We start from the raw sequence: 15701 nt of genomic DNA, 5'->3' as shown, positions 1-15701 counted from the left end.
AGAAACAGCTACGGTGCAGACCCACGGGGCCTGAGCAAGATCTCCAGCAAGGAGACTGTAGAGCAGGCCTGGAGCACCCAGGGGGGCACTTGGAAGTGAAGATTGACCTAGGCTAGGGCCCAACAGTTGAGAGAAAAGGGACTGCGGGAGGGAGCAATTTGGAGTGCGTAAAGATGCACCCACAGGTCGCCAGAGCAGGCTAGGGCGTCGATCTTTGGTACAGGTGATGCTGAGAGGTTGGCTCAATGATGGGCCAAAGCACAACTTCCCCACTTGTCGGGGTTGTGTGCTATGCAAGAGGTGGCCGGTGTCCTGGGGTATTAGGTATCTCGGCACCCACGGGGTCCATGGTGCTCAGCCTTGCTGTGCACACTAACTGGCCTCTGGGATGCTTGGGAACCCACCTCAGGGTAGGCAGAAGTCTTCGATGTCCATAGGAGCAGCAGAGTTCCAACCGGGTCACTTGCAGTGTTTCAGGTGCCTGCCAAGCAGGGGGGTAACTCCTTTTCCCCAAGGGAGATTTCTTCATTCAGCTGAGCGGCAGCTCGTCGAAGGTTCAAGTCTTTGAAGCAAAGTTCTCATCCAAGATTAACCTGAGGCTCTGGGGACCCTGCACCCACCTTTATCCAGAGGTTAGGGGAGTGTCTGAATCAGAGCCCACCAATGAGAGTTCACGCAGGAAAGGGTGGCTACACCCTTTCCTCTTTGTGTGTTTTCCCACCTGGGCAGGGGACCGGATGCCCCTGAACCGGTTTGAGGCAGTGTGTGCAGAAGTAGGCACTGGAGAAGCCTACGTGCAAGTCTGAAAGACATCCTATGGTGCACACACCCAGTTCCAATCCACATAGTCTGTCTGGGGAGGGGGGGACACCTCCCTGCAACAAGATCCCTATTGTCCAGCTGCCGTGGCTGGAGTTCTACCCAGCAACAGGCAGCCAGAGTTGTGTGGGTGGCGGGTAGCATCCATTTTGTACTATGTGTGCTCTTTTAAATTGGTGTCTAAAATCTGCCGCTTTTACCATATCACCCCTCTAGAAGGGGGAATCATGCCCTCACTCCCATGGCTGGATTGGGGGTATGATTCCACCATGTTTGACACTAAACATGACATGGTTCTGTGCAGCCACTCTCAAGTTATCACGCTATCGTGATTACTTATAATGCGGTTAGGAGTACATGGTATGGCTGCACAACAAACAACCTCGCAATAGTTTTAACAAAAGTTGCAGAGGGGCCCTACTCAGGTAGGGGTTCCCCCTCACACATATCTCAGCACCCTGCTTTGTAGAATTAGCAAGGCCTTAGGGGTGACCTATGAGGATATATGTGTTGTATTTTAGTGGGATACAGGGTACCTATATCCCGGTAAGGGGTGCAAGCACCACCTTACCCAGACTACAGTAGTGGTCTGGTGGTGTCAGTTTGTATGGCTGTCCCAGGGATGGCACAATAAGTGTTGCAGCCCCTGGTAGGCCTCTGAGGGACCCATGCCCTGGGTACCTAGGGTACCATCTACAAGGGGCTGATAGGGTGTCCTCAGAATCCAATTGGAATGTACCTAGGGTACTCACATCAGTTTGGAGAGGAAGCAGTTAGGCTGGGGTCCTGGATAGCAGGGCCACAGCCTGGCTAGAGTCATAAAACAGTCAAAACATCAGCAAAAAGTTGGGGGCAACTATGCAGTCGATGCCAATCTCCTACAATTATAATTAGGGCTCCCTGGCTAAAGGTATTTATTTTTGGCACATTTCCAACTGTATTTAGCCATATTTAAGTTTTGGCCATCTTATTGGTATTTATCCATATTTATTATTTGATTTGTGAATGGATGAGGTGATAACTCGTATATTTCTGCATTTATTTAAAAGATAAACATGCACACTTACTTTGATGCCTGTCAGGTTTTAGCACATTACACAGCTCAAAATAATAAAATAATAAACCCACCCACATGAAAAAATAGCATAATAGAACAGATGCAGTTTGAGATATGCAGTAATGTAAGCAAATCTCATTCAGCTTTGTAACTCCCCAAGCTACCAATATGTAAAGCCATTGGCCATGCTGCCAAAATGTACAGTAATTAGCCTGAAAGTCATTAATCTCAGCGTGGAAACTCACTCAAAAGAGTTCAAATTATCTGTACTTTTCAGCTTTTAAAAATAAATACAGACAGAAAACACAATGATTTTTGTATGTATTTGTCTGTAAAAATCAGTAAAAACGGGAAACAAGGAGCCTTAATTATCATCTAGTGTGTCTCCCTTCTCCGAGTGTGTTAAAGGTGGTGCTGTGGAAAGTGAAGAGGATGAAGGTTCAATGTGCTCTGCATGTGCAGCCAATTGGTGTCTGAAGCTGGGAGGGTGGGAAAACCAACCCCTGGTGGGGATATTGATAGGTTACCACTTTTCACCAAGCAAGACCATGTGTCACTCAGAGAGCATGCACAGCATTAGACCCAAGTCAATCTAATAGAGCTTTGGGGAACTCGCTCTCAAGATTATTTTAAAACTGTGTCACATTGTCCATCATTTAGAAAATGTAGCAATGGCCCTAATCATGAGAGCAATCCACGTTATTAACGACCACTACACTACAATTCCATTATGTGTCTCTTTCAGTTTGTGATGCAGGAGGAACCAATATTATTCGTAAAACTCTAAGGAAACGGATGTTGACAGCAGTATTATTGACTCATGCCTTCCTGCTGCTTCTATGGCCTATTTGGACTTCTAATAATAAGGAAAAAAACTCCTATTTTTTTTGTATATTTTATACAGCAACAAAGAATGCATGTTAAAGCGTGGCGTTTGTGTGATTAAGTCAGCAATATTCATTTAACAAAAACAAACAATTTTTTAAAAAAAAGAAACATTTACCAACATACATTGTGGGGGACAGTGTTCCTCAGAATATTCTGCCTGGAAGAGTAATATCCAGGTGCTTCGCCACTTTTACCATTCTAAGCACACTTGGGACCATTTATTGCATTGTTTTGACTTAACAAAGTGAAGGAATGGGAGGAGGATCAGGAGGAGATGTGGCCTAGTGGGCAAGCTGCACGTTTCACCATCCTGAAATTTTCACTGAATGCCTTATTGTTAGACCCTGGTGAAATTCCTGTTGCACAGGCATCATTTCTCATAATTTCGATAATTTTGCATTACACTTGTTATGCCAAATTCCAAAAATTATGCAAGATTACCCCTGCATAACACAATTTTTGCACTGCTTGTGGCAAAAGATCCGCACAAGTGCATATCAACAATGAGAATGTCCAGAAAGCAAGAGGGAGCGGTTTGTGTTTTTTTCCCCCACACTTTGTTAATGATAAATGTGTCCTTGCAACCAAAATGGATGCAAAGACATATTTCATGCTAAAATATAGTGCCAAGTGCTTGTTTTGCATTTAAGGTAATTACATATAATTTTGCCCAATTTTTCTAAAATTTTGCAAACTTGCACAATTGCAAATTACACAAATTTCTCACACCCCTACTTATTTTATTACAGGCACTTAGCGATGACTCAATTTTTAAAGAAAAGTGAATAATACTCTAGCAAAGCAGGAAGCATGAGACAAAAGAGCATATACATGAAGGAAGTCAGTAGGTACATTAAGGGATGGCTTGTAGTTTTTCTCCTGCATTGACAGTGTCATTTTCACAATACAAATACATTGTTAAACGTCCTTCTCCACTGTCCATGCTGTCCATGCCTACTTGTGCATCGGAGGGCCCTCCTTTGTAATGAATTTACAGCTTTAGGAATTAGAACTTGCAGGTCAGCGGCAAGGGAATCGCTAAGTCCTCAAAACATCAAGTTGAACATTCGGATGGTGCAGTTTCTTGACATTTTTTAAAGTTTGGTTAAGACCAAAGAGTCTCCCAAGTAGGGCCCCAGATTCCCAGTATCAGGAAGGTGCCAATGGCAGGACACGGTTGTGCACAGAAGGCGCCTGAATGATGGGCTGCTATGGGGTACATGAGGTGTTAGAGCGAGAAGAATACTGTACCCGCTATCCCATCTGTGAAGGTCTAAAGGGTCATAGGGGAGTAGTACAAACCCCACATACCTCTCAGCTGCAGGGGGGCAAAAGCTCCTAGAAACTGTGATGTTCAGACCCTACTTGAGTCTCTCAGAAGAGGATCTGGTTGCACTCTGGATCCGCTATGCAATATGCATTTTACAGCTCAACGTTATTGTGGTGATGTTCTATGCCCCACTGTTATCATGTGGGAGAGGGATCCCGATGGCGCTTCTAACATGACTATGGCATAAGCACCCCGCTTATCACCTGTTGCCTTGGTCAGTCGGTTCTGTTTTAGCCAACTTGTTATTATGTTTCTATATTTGAAGGGAATGGTTGGGCTAATCCATCTGAAAACTGAAATGGGTGTCTACTAAATTCATGTTAAAAACTCACTGTATATGATGATCTGGGCTCAGTAGGGGAGCGGGCCGCACCTTGCAGTTTATCATGCACTATGCACTTTACAGAATGACAGATATGTGGCTATGCCACAGGTTTTCGACTCTTCGTTGCTATTAAGGGGGGGTGGGGTACAAGGAGGCATCTTGTACCATTCATTATGCACTTTACAGAATAATAGATACGCGGCCAGGTTCCAGGTTTTCGAATTGTTGCTGCTATCACAAGGGGGAGGTACGGGGGAGGTACCGCCAGAGGTACTCTCATATCCAGGCTTAAGTGCTCTTCAGTTAGTTTAACCTTGTGTTCATTTCACGTTTTTATATTTTTTTTTATCGAAGTCATGTCAAACAGTTTGATGTATGTCAGTTTTTATTAACTAATAAATTTAATTTCAGAATACTAGTGTTTTAGCTGAATGAATTCTTATCATGAAGTATGAGAGTAGCAAGGAGAAGGCACCAATTGATGAATATTAAGATCTGCCTACTTTTACATTTAAACTAGGCCTGGTTGAAATTTGAATTAGGTCAGCATAATTTGTGTAGTTTCAGAAATCTTGCTTTGCGATTTTTGCATGTAATTCCCAAATTATGCCTTACACCACTCTGCATAATTACCCACCATTCACTGTAAAAAAAATGTATTGCGACTGACACCAGTTATGGTAAAAAGTTACCATGAACTCACCAGAACAATGGAACACAAGCAGCTGTTGTTTGTTGTGCTTTGTTTAAATGCGTCGTGGTACCAAAAGTTGACACAGGGGGGATTGATTACATTTCATGGTAAAATCTAAGGCACAATGAAGAATTTGTATTTCATGTAATTTTGCAAACATTTTGTGTAACTAAGTACATGAAAGCAAATTAAGCAAAGTTCGCACACTCCTAACAAACTTTGTTTCTTAATATTTTGGCAGCTCACAAACTTCTGTCTGTTGAGTTAACAAAAGGTTCATAAAAACAGTGAATTTCGTTTAGTTCCCTCTCACTGATGTTAAAATAACCATGGAAACATTTCATTGTTTGTTTTTGTAGTGAACAATGTTTCTAATGTGTTCACAATTTACAAAGAAGCGATTTCTTGCCTGCGTTTGTGATTATTTACTGCAACAAATGTGTATGTTGTGAATTTAGTTGCAAAGGAAGTATTCTGGTTTATGCTTGTGGTGGGGTACTGCAGCACATTCACTTGCCACAATGTTATGGAAAATAACTGTGGTGTTGACAGTTTAACAACTCGCCTGTGACCTTTTTCAATCAGATGCGTTTGTTAATGTTATCTCACGCTCTGCTAAGTGCAAAGTTCTCCCTGCAGAAGTGAGAATGTAGAATGGCCCATATTTCCGACATTCGCCCGAGGTGATTATTTTTACACATAACAGTTTTGTTGCAGCAGGGTCACATGACCATGAGGTTCTGCTGCTCAGTGTGTATGTCGCGATATTGACTAGAGTCTTGGAACAATTTCAACTGCACAATATTCACCACCGCTATATTGACAAGGTACATATATATAGGATATATAGGAGAGTGTACATTTCGTATTCTGACCCTGACAATGTAGTGGTAGTCGATATTGTTGACTCGATAGTGCGGTAAGTAAATATCTCGACCATGATATTGTGGCTAGGATTTGTGTGACATTCAAGGTATTTTAATTGCGTCTCATTAAAGCAAATGTTTGGAAGATTATGTGATATTATGAGAAATGCAAATCTAGTGCTAGATTTTAGCATGAAACATAGCCTCATGTCAATGATGGATAAAACGCAAGTGCCACAAACCAGAAATGCTTCAGTTCTAGTTGTTAACATTGTTTCTGCTCTCCCGCCCTATAATTTTGCTCCGAACAGCAGCGTAATTATGCAACATAACTAGGCCTGGGCCAAAATTCCGTTCCGTTCGCGGAAATTGCGATAATTTGGCATTTTCGCGTTCCGCGGAAAGCGCGAAAATGTCAAAATTTCCGCATTCCGCAGCTTAGAGATAATTTGTTTCTTGCTCGCGCTGTAAAATAATACATTCTCGCTTGCGTGCGATCGCCTTACCTGAATCCCTGCGTTCGCCGACAAGTTTTCCCGATCCGGTCGCGTTCTCCACGAGATGTTGGATTGTTGGTAGCCATTTGCGCTGTCTCACGACAGTTTGCGCCCGCGGTAAGGTCATGCGTCGCGCGATCACGTCTTTCTTCTCGCGATCATGCACCGCGAGACAAGTGAAAACAAGATGGCCGCGCCCGCGAGCAATCGCATGGGTAAGTTGGCGAGCCGCGACTGGGAGGGAATAAAACTTCCGCATCTTCGCGATATTTCCGCGTGTTTGCGGAGATTTTTAACATTTTCATGATAATTTGCGAAAGTGAATTTCGCAAATTCCGCCCACCCCTAAACATAACCGAATAGCATAATTTGCATGTAAAAAGCATAACATAAAATTCATGAAATTACCAAAAATAATGCCAACATGATAACATTTTTGCCTAATTGTGCTCTACAAAGACTAGCATGGTTGGCTGGGTCCAGTTGAAGTTGTGTTACAGAAACCAGGCTTAGATAGGTTAGGGATGGTGAAATCGGACCGTAGATGAGTTTTCACATTTTACAAATTCATAATCTTAGACGCAGGCATACAACGTGATATAGCTGTTACATTATACTCATGATTACAAATTGAGACACTGGGAAACAAATCAAGTTGCCCAAAATCACATATTTGTGTCACTACAGCCCAGATTAGAACCCAGAACTATGGGTTCAAAGGTTTAAACATATCACTCATTGTTAGCACAGACATCGTTATCATACTTGAAACTGAATGCTTTCTAAATTTGTTTATGTTGGCCTTTGAACTGTGCACTTTACCACTGCTAACCAGTGCTAAAGTGCTTGTGCTCACTCCCTAAAGTACGGCATAATTGGCTTACACCTAATTGGCATATCTAATTTACTTATAAGCCTCTAGTAAAGTGGTATACCATATACCTAGGGCTGGTAAATGAAATGCTACTAGTGGGCCAGCAACACCTATTGCGACCTCACTTCCCTCTAAAACACGTCCAGGGCTGTCATTGCAGCATATATGCAGTTTTAAATTGCCAGTTCGACCTGGTAAAACAAACACCTTGTCAAGCCTAAAACTCCCTTTTTACTACCTATCAGTAACACCTAAGGTAGGCCAGAAACAGCCCATAGGGAATGGTGCATTCTAATTAAAAAGTTGGACATGCACTTTTAAGTTAAACTTTTAAATGTCTTGGTAGTAAAAACCCCTAAATTCTATATTTATTACTGTGAGTTCTACCTCTCCCATAGGTGAACACTGGGATAACCTATTACATTTAATAAGTGTTAACTTTGGAAGCAGACGGAAATATCATATTTGGTGTCTAAGGAATTGTAATATAAAATCATCTTAAATGGTAACATCAGATTTTAAGTCACAATTCTGGAACTTCCACTTTTACTAAGTTGGCATTTCCTTGTCCTAGGAATTTGGTGCCTGTTTAATGGGTCACATGACTAGGTGTAGTTGGCAGTTGGCCTTTGTGTATTCCACCCAGACAGCCACACAATAGAGGGACTGCGTGTTGGTGTGATTGGCCATTCAAGGCTGGATTGGGGCAAAGCTATGCACAGACCTAATTGCAATTCCAAGACACTGCCTCAGCTTGCACGTAAATACCTACACACTAGCCTGTTGTGATTTTTACAGACTGAGACCAGGGCAGAAAGGCAGGACAATCAAACTCTGCAGGGGGTACCAGGTATAAAAATAGGACCCTCAGATCCACTCTTCACTTCTGGGCCTGTAGAAGGACTCTCAGAAGAATGCCCTTCAGCCATGGCGTTCTGTGTACTTGAGAGCACTGCCCTGCTGCACTAAGAGGACTGCCCTGCTGCCTGACTTGGGCCCTCAGAGGACTGCCCAGCTGCTGGAGAGCTGCTTTTCTGCTTGAACCCAGGACTTTCAAAGTGATTCCAAGGGCTAGTTGGCTGGCTTTCTGATCAGAGCCACAGCGAGAAAAAAGGCTCCACCCACCTTGAACCCACACCTGGACCCATCCTGAGTGAGTTCTGACCCTCCAAGTAGTGCCCTTCCAGTGCTTGACTACCGGGAGTGGTGCTAAATGTGCCCAGATAGCCCAAATCCAAACCTTGGACCTTAAAACATTTTCTGCCAAAATGTGCTCTGAGAACTAAAAGGAGACAAGACCTATGTGCTTGCTAATCTGCCCAAGGTGCATTGCTGGTCGGCCTAACTTCACGGGGCTCCCACTATGTTCCACTCCATGGCAGCAAATCCTGTTCAATGGCTCCTTGCACAAGAGGTATCTTGCCTCATTGAGCCCTCTGGCAACAGCCTGCAGCTTTGTCCCCCTGAAGATTTTCAACATCAATAAAAGAGACTAAGTCCAAAAGTAGAAATATTCACCACAACTTCATCCAACAGCTTTCCCACGATGCCGCCTCCTCCTTGGACACCGCCTGCTGCCATGCCCCACTGAACCTTACCTTCTCAGGCATTTTTCTCGTAAAATGTGTCTAAATCCGAAGGAAAGTGGAGACCAAACCTAAGATACTTTCTGTATTTGGCCCGCACTCTATGGTGTTCTGCCATGGTTTTTGAGTTTGCCCCGGTCCCACGTGACTAGATGTCTGCGGATGGCACTATGAACTTTTAGGTGCATTGTACACTTTTTTTTCCATTTTAGCGCCTAATAATTTGTTTTAATTAATTTTGGGAAATTAGTGTGGGATTTTCCTTGTGGAATGTTTTCACTTTATTAAATGTTTAAGAGCTGCATAAATACTCTCCACGGGGCCTCGAAGTTAAGCCTGACTGCTTTTGTGCACAACTACCAGAGGGTTAAGCACAGGTTAATTTAGTGACATGGTGTGGCTCTCCCTGATAAGAAGTGCAGCTGTTGCTTGAGTAGGGTTTCATGCCCCTCAACCATCAGCCCAATTTCTTACAGTTGAACTTGGGTACCAGGAACACTGGAATGGACAAAGGGCTGTTGGAGTGCTCATTCACACCTAGCTCCAGCATCTTGAACACTTCTACCTTGATGTTGTCCCTCATTTTGTTGGAAAGCATGTAGCCATTTGCACTGTCCACTGTATCAAGGTCGCGGGTGTAGTTTGTGTGGGTTAGCGATGATTGAACTCTTTCGGATCCCGATGGACTCTGTAGAGCTGTGACGTAAGTGAGCAATGAAGGCAAGTTTAGAATGTTGAGTTCGCAGTTACACACAGACAACGTGTAATACCAAGCTCCGTGTTTAATCATTGGCAGGTACCCAGGGTGGGGAGGACGCTACAACTGGCAATGAGATAGGGGACAAGTAACCTGAAGATCGACAGTGCTCTCCCAGAGAGTTTGCTGTGGTCCAATGAAAACTGCTTGTGCGTGCCACATGTGCTGCCTTCAAAGTACGGAATCAACGCTTTTCAAATGTGGAATCAAAACGCAGCTCCAGCAGCTATAAAACATTTGAAGATAACAAAAACATTGCAAAGAAATCTATACTTTGTTGGCCAAGAACCTGCTGGTGAGGCTGTAAAGAAAGGTACAGAGCTGCTATGCAATTTAAAGTCATAACTTATATGGATTGTTAAAGCGGAACGCGAATACGCACAGATACATAAAAATGCTTGCATGTCTTTTTGACAATAAAACATTTTTTAAAGGAAAAAAAAGATACACAACTAAACTATGACTTGAGAGACAAGTATACAAGGTAGTAAATCATGTATCTTTCTTCTGGAGACAGACTGACAGAGGCATAGCTGAACAGATATATAGACTGAGACGTTGAGATCATTCATCAATGGTAGATTTGTTGTGATCAGAAATTGCTTATTGCAAATAAGCGCGTTGAATTGTATCCTTCAATGATTGCAGCTGCTCTCCGTACTTTGGGCCCTAACTGGAGTTAGTTTCCTGTTACTTAGGTACCTAGAAGTGTGACTCATTCGATTGAGGGGTCTATCCACTGTGGTGCTAGGCGTAAGCATTAGTAACCATGTTACACAATTCATAGTAACTGGTTTGAAAACGTTGGTGAATGTTTCTAAGCAGAGATGTGTAGATAGTTTATGAGACAGACAAACTAAATGCCACTACGTGTCCTTAAGATACTATTCACTGTGCCATGCCTGCCTAATGCTCTGCTTTGCAATCGCAGCTCTTATTGAGTCACACAATGACCAGGTATGCAGCACATGGGGCAACTCCCACTTCAAGACCTTTGATGGTGGCGTCTTCCACTTTCCGGGACCTGCAACTACATCTTGGTCTCCAACTGCAAAAGCACATGAGAGCTTCAATATTCAGATCCAGGGCGAGGTGGTCAACAACATTCCCACTATCACCTGCATCACAATGGTGCTGGAGGGCGTGGCCATCCAGTTGAAGAATGCAACCGTGATAGTCAACAACAAAGAGACGGAGTTGCCATGAAGCCATTCAGGGATCCATATGGATCGAAACGGCCTCTACTTGTGTGTGACTTATAAGGAAGGAATGGACTTCAAGTGGAATGAAGAAGATGCCATCATGGTGGAGCTAGGTGCAAACTATGCCAACACAACCTGTGGGCTCTGCGGAAACTTCAACGACATTCCAAAGGACGAGTTCCTTGTAAATGGATTCGAGATGACCCCCCAACAGTATGGGAACTTTCACAAGCTGAACGACCCCATAGAGGAGTGTGAAGATATGCTCTTTGAGCCTCTCAACAACTACACTGGTCACGTCGAGTATTGTGAATCCACCCTGACATCCAGTGCCTTCGTTGACTGCAACGCTGCCATCCATGTCCATCCATATATTGAGGCTTGTGCGCAGGACCTGTGCCGCTGCAATAATGAGTCGCAGTCCTTCTGCATGTGCAACACCTTCGCCGATTATGCCCGGCAGTGCTCCCATACTGGAGGCAAGCCTTTGAACTGGAGGAAACCAGATCTATGCCCAATCACATGCCCCTTCAACGTGGTCTACGAGGAGTGCGGCTTGCCCTGCGTGGACACCTGCAGCAACAACGAGAAGTCCGCGCTCTGCGATGACCCCTGCTCCGACGGCTGTTTCTGCTCGCAGAAACTGTGTACGATGACATCACCAACTCCAGCTGCATGAAGTAGAAGGACTGCCCTTGCATCTTCAATGGCAAGACATATGCCCTGGGCTCCAATTACACGACGGCCTGTCAAAGATGCACCTGTGGTGGAGGGACGTGGGCATGTGAGAAACTACCTTGCGTTGGGACGTGTTCGGTTTACGAGAGGCTCTCACATCAGCACCTTTGACGAGACACTTTACAACTTCCATGGCGACTGTGGCTACGTGTTGGCCAAGGATTGCGTTGGCAACTCTTTCAGTGTCATGGCAGAGATGCGCATGTGTGGCAGGACGGAGAGCGAGACCTGCATGAAAAGTGTCTCGATCAGCCTCAACGGTGGAGACAAGACTTTCTTCATCAGGCCAGACTGCACTGGGCTCATGAACATGGTCTATGCAGAGCTGCCCGTTGTAAGAAACTGGCTCTATATATACTACACCAAAATGAGGTATAGTGTGTATAGTGTCCAAGTGTCCCCAGAGGTAGGTAGAGGTTAAAGTTAGATAGAACCTTACTCTCTAATAGTGGTAGCTTGGTCGAGCGGTAAGGCAGTATCAGAGGACAGTGTTAAGCATTTGATGTACCCACTCAGCCAGCAAATGAATTCACACACTCAAGAACTGAACTCTAGGCCAATTGTGTTTGTATAAAATACTGGTGTTTATTTTTAGAACTATGCAAGCCTGGTACAGGTAAGCATTAAATACTTTTCAGTAATAAGTTACTGGATATAGAACAATTTGAAAATGCAATCGAAATTGTACTTTGTTTGATTTACAGATGAGCAGTAGTATGCAACACTTAGCAAATACAGTACATTGGAATGAAAAAGCTTTTTCAATAAATTGCAGGTAAGTTACTTTTCGGATTACTTTTTCTAACACAGTGCTGGATCCTAGATTCAGCACTGGGACATATCCTGAAAACAGTTGAGAAAATGTGTTTTAGTTAGATGTACGTATTTTAAAGAATATTCTTGTATTTAAAAAGTTGACACTTAGAAACTTTTTCACAGAGAACCACCAAAGTTATCCTATGGAAGGAAATTCAATTCACAGATAAGTTACTTTTACGTTACTTTTCCTACTCAGTGCTGGATACCTAGATTCAGCACTGGCACATTTCCTGAAAACAGTTGAGAAAATGCGTTTTGGTTATTTGTGCGATTTTTAAAGAATATTCTTAGTTTTCAAAAGTTGATAGAAACTTTTCGGGAGGAAAAGTGTCAATGTTATCCCATGAGGAAAAACAGGTTATCGGTTTCGAGGTAACTACTCGGTCTTTGGAGTTGGGGTTCTGGGGTTAGACTCAGGGGTTTCCCAGGGTCAGTGATGCACTGTTGTTGTACCCTCAGCTGCACTAGGGCGGCCGGGTGCAGAGTGTTGAGGCCCAATGTTATCCTATGGAGGATAGGGGGACTCCGGTTGGTGGCTGCTGGAAAGCAGGCCATGGGGTTGTGGGAGCAAAGCTCCCAGGGTTTAGCAGCTCAGGGCAAGTTGGGGACCAAAGTAGCACCAAAGGTGCACCCTCAACGGCACTAGGGCGGTCACGTGCAGGGTGCTGTTTTGAGGTCGGGTGCCCTGTTGATTTCAATGGAGATTTCTAGGGACAAAGAAACACTGCAGGCTCGGGGACGAGGATCTTCCAGGAGCGACTACCACTTCAAGGGGTAAGTTGGGATGTTGAGCGTTGATTAGGCACCGTTGGTTTGGGCACACAAGGCCGTGGGGCATCAGTGCAGGGGTGTCTTTTCTTTCCCGCTCTGGTCGCGGCAGGGGGGTCCTCTGGATTGAGGCTGCAGGCGTCGTCAGGAGGCTTGAGGCAGGCCAGGGGGTGTCAGGTCTTGGGTCAGGATAGCTGAGGGACCTCCTCGTGGTGTTTTTCCACTCGAGCTCAGGCTGGGTTTGGCGGGTGCAGAGTGGGCTGGATTCGGAGTTCCTGGCTGGCACCAGAAGCTGCAGTTTAAACACGTCCGGTGTTCACGGGAGAAACAGTCTGGAAAGTGAAGGCATGCAGGTCCTCCGGGGTTTGTGAGGTTGCTGGCTGCTGGACACGCCGGGATTTCGCAGGAGTAGGTTCGAGGGGAGACAGGCCTGTAGGGCTGGGGCCAAGTCAGTGGGCGTCGTCCTCTTGTTAGCTCTGCACAGGTCTTCATCATTCTGCAAAACCTTTTTTATTGTTGTTGCTGGATCTGAGGAAGGAAGGTTCATGGGGCCCCAAAATACTAAATTTAGGGGTGTTACAGGTAGGTAAAGGGTAGGGACCAATGAGACCCTTCCTGGGTGTGAGTACACCCCCTATTCAGCCACTCTCCAGTGGGAGGGGGGCAGGAGCCTGTCCCTGGTTGGCTGAGTCCCCCTTCCTCAAGATGATGGGGACTCGAGGTTGTGCTTCACCTCGCCTCCCCCACCTGAGGGGTGGAGTTGGCAGAGGTGGGCTCATCTCTTTTCCTCACTTGTTTTTCCCGCCGGTTCTCCCACCCAAAGTGGGGGGTAGAACCAGTGGGGACCAGTTGCTGAAAGCAGCAAATGGTCTGGAGAGGCTCACAAAGGCGGCTGGCCTTTGAAGTCTCTTCTTCGTGAACCCTTCCCATCCTGGGGGAGGAGGTGTTCTGCTCGATTTTCCCGGCCTTCTTGTGTTGAAGGGTGATTGAATGTGACTTCAGTCTCTTACCATTCAAGTCTAAGGGTTAGAGTAGTGAATGGAGCCTATTTACTAGGCACTTCGACATGCTCCTGTGCTCTTCCCTATAGATCAGGGCTTGCACACATAGCCTAGGGGATAGATTCGTTAGTATTAGGGATAACCTGTCCTGTAGAGAGGGTATTTCATGGAGCCGTGCTGAATTCAGGCCTGGTAGGCCTCAAACGGGAGAGACTCCATCTTTCTTTCTGCTCCGGCAGCTTGGGATGCTTCTAGGTCAAATGTAATGTTTTAGTTATGAGGTGTTATTCGCTTGGAGAGAACCGGTTCAGGCCGGCCCTTATCGAAGGATTGTATTTTTCTTCATGCCGAAGACACTACATCAGGCCGGCCGGCTGGGAAAGTGTCATTGGTACGGGGAGGTACAAGAATTTGGTGGGCGGCAGGTTACGGGCCGGAATTTTCCATGAGGAAACGCACCTCTATATTAGTGAAAGTCTGAGGCAGTTACATGTTCAGTCCGTAGGCGGCATCTAGCCGTTAGCAGTAAAGCTACTACTTATTCTAGGGAAGACAGATGCCATCTTGAAGGCGGAGAAAAACCGAGAGACAGATACTCTTCTAGCAGAATAGCCAGAGAGGAGGGAGTAGCCGATGAGGAAGAGGTCCCAGTGACTCGGAGAAGGGTGAAGGGAACAGATCCGTGACTGCGGAGGTGTGACTTCCAGGCGAGCCGAGGCACAGACGAGAAGGGAACCTAGATGACCATTGAGTGCAGGCTACACACTACTAAGGTGATGTCGACCCTTTTCTTATTAGAGTGTACAACTTAATCTTTCACTTTTCTTTGCAGGTTATGTGTTATATTGTAATGTTATGTGATTGCGTATGTAATGAGTAATAAAGTACCCAGTTTGTAGTGAACCAACAGATGCTGCGTGTTCTTGTATGAGAGGGTAGCCTATTTTTCTAGTCAGCTGCGGCTACATGAACAGATGTTAACCCTGATCAGGTAAGTGGTAACTGAATAAGGGAGAGAGGAGCCCCTCGAACCAGAGAACAGGCTATGCTTGAACTGGCAGTCCTTGTGTGATCTGATGAATAGTGAGACTGATTCCCTTCCTGTATGTTATGGTGATCATAGGATGAACTTATGCTGAGACTGCCGTCTGGGTAGAGAGGTCTGGATCCGTATGGGATCGCGAGGCCGCCGATTGTGCTGATACTGCCGTCTGGGTAGAGAGGTCTGGATCCGTATGGGATCGCGAGGCCGCCGATTGTGCTGATACTGCCGTCTGGGTAGAGAGGTCTGGATCCGTATGGGATCGCGAGGCCGCCGATTGTGCTGATACTGTCGTATGGGCAGAGAGGTCTGGATCCGTATGGGATCGCGAGGCCGCCGATTGTGCTGATACTGCCGTCTGGGTAGAGAGGTCTGGATTCGTATGGGATCGCGAGGCCGCCACTTGTGCTGAGACTGCCGTCTGGGTAGAGAGGTCTG

At 45.3% G+C, this 15701-nt stretch overlaps 1 protein-coding gene across 1 annotated transcript in view; it reads left to right on the top strand.

Moving 5' to 3' along the window:
• Positions 1 to 15701, top strand: part of LOC146856607 (mucin-5B-like) — a 50905-nt gene that overhangs the window by 14841 nt on the left and 20363 nt on the right. Inside the window, 3 exon segments of the mRNA XM_085651278.1 lie at positions 10625 to 11533; positions 11536 to 11714; positions 11716 to 11967. Of these exon segments, the coding sequence (XP_085507404.1) occupies positions 10625 to 11533; positions 11536 to 11714; positions 11716 to 11967 (1340 nt within the window).

The sequence above is a fragment of the Triturus cristatus genome, chromosome 4_1, assembly GCF_964204655.1.
Source record: "Triturus cristatus chromosome 4_1, aTriCri1.1, whole genome shotgun sequence".
Taxonomy (NCBI): Eukaryota; Metazoa; Chordata; class Amphibia; order Caudata; family Salamandridae; genus Triturus; species Triturus cristatus.
The sequence above is the reverse complement of the archived record's forward strand: the minus strand, read 5'-3'. Positions and strand labels throughout refer to the sequence as shown.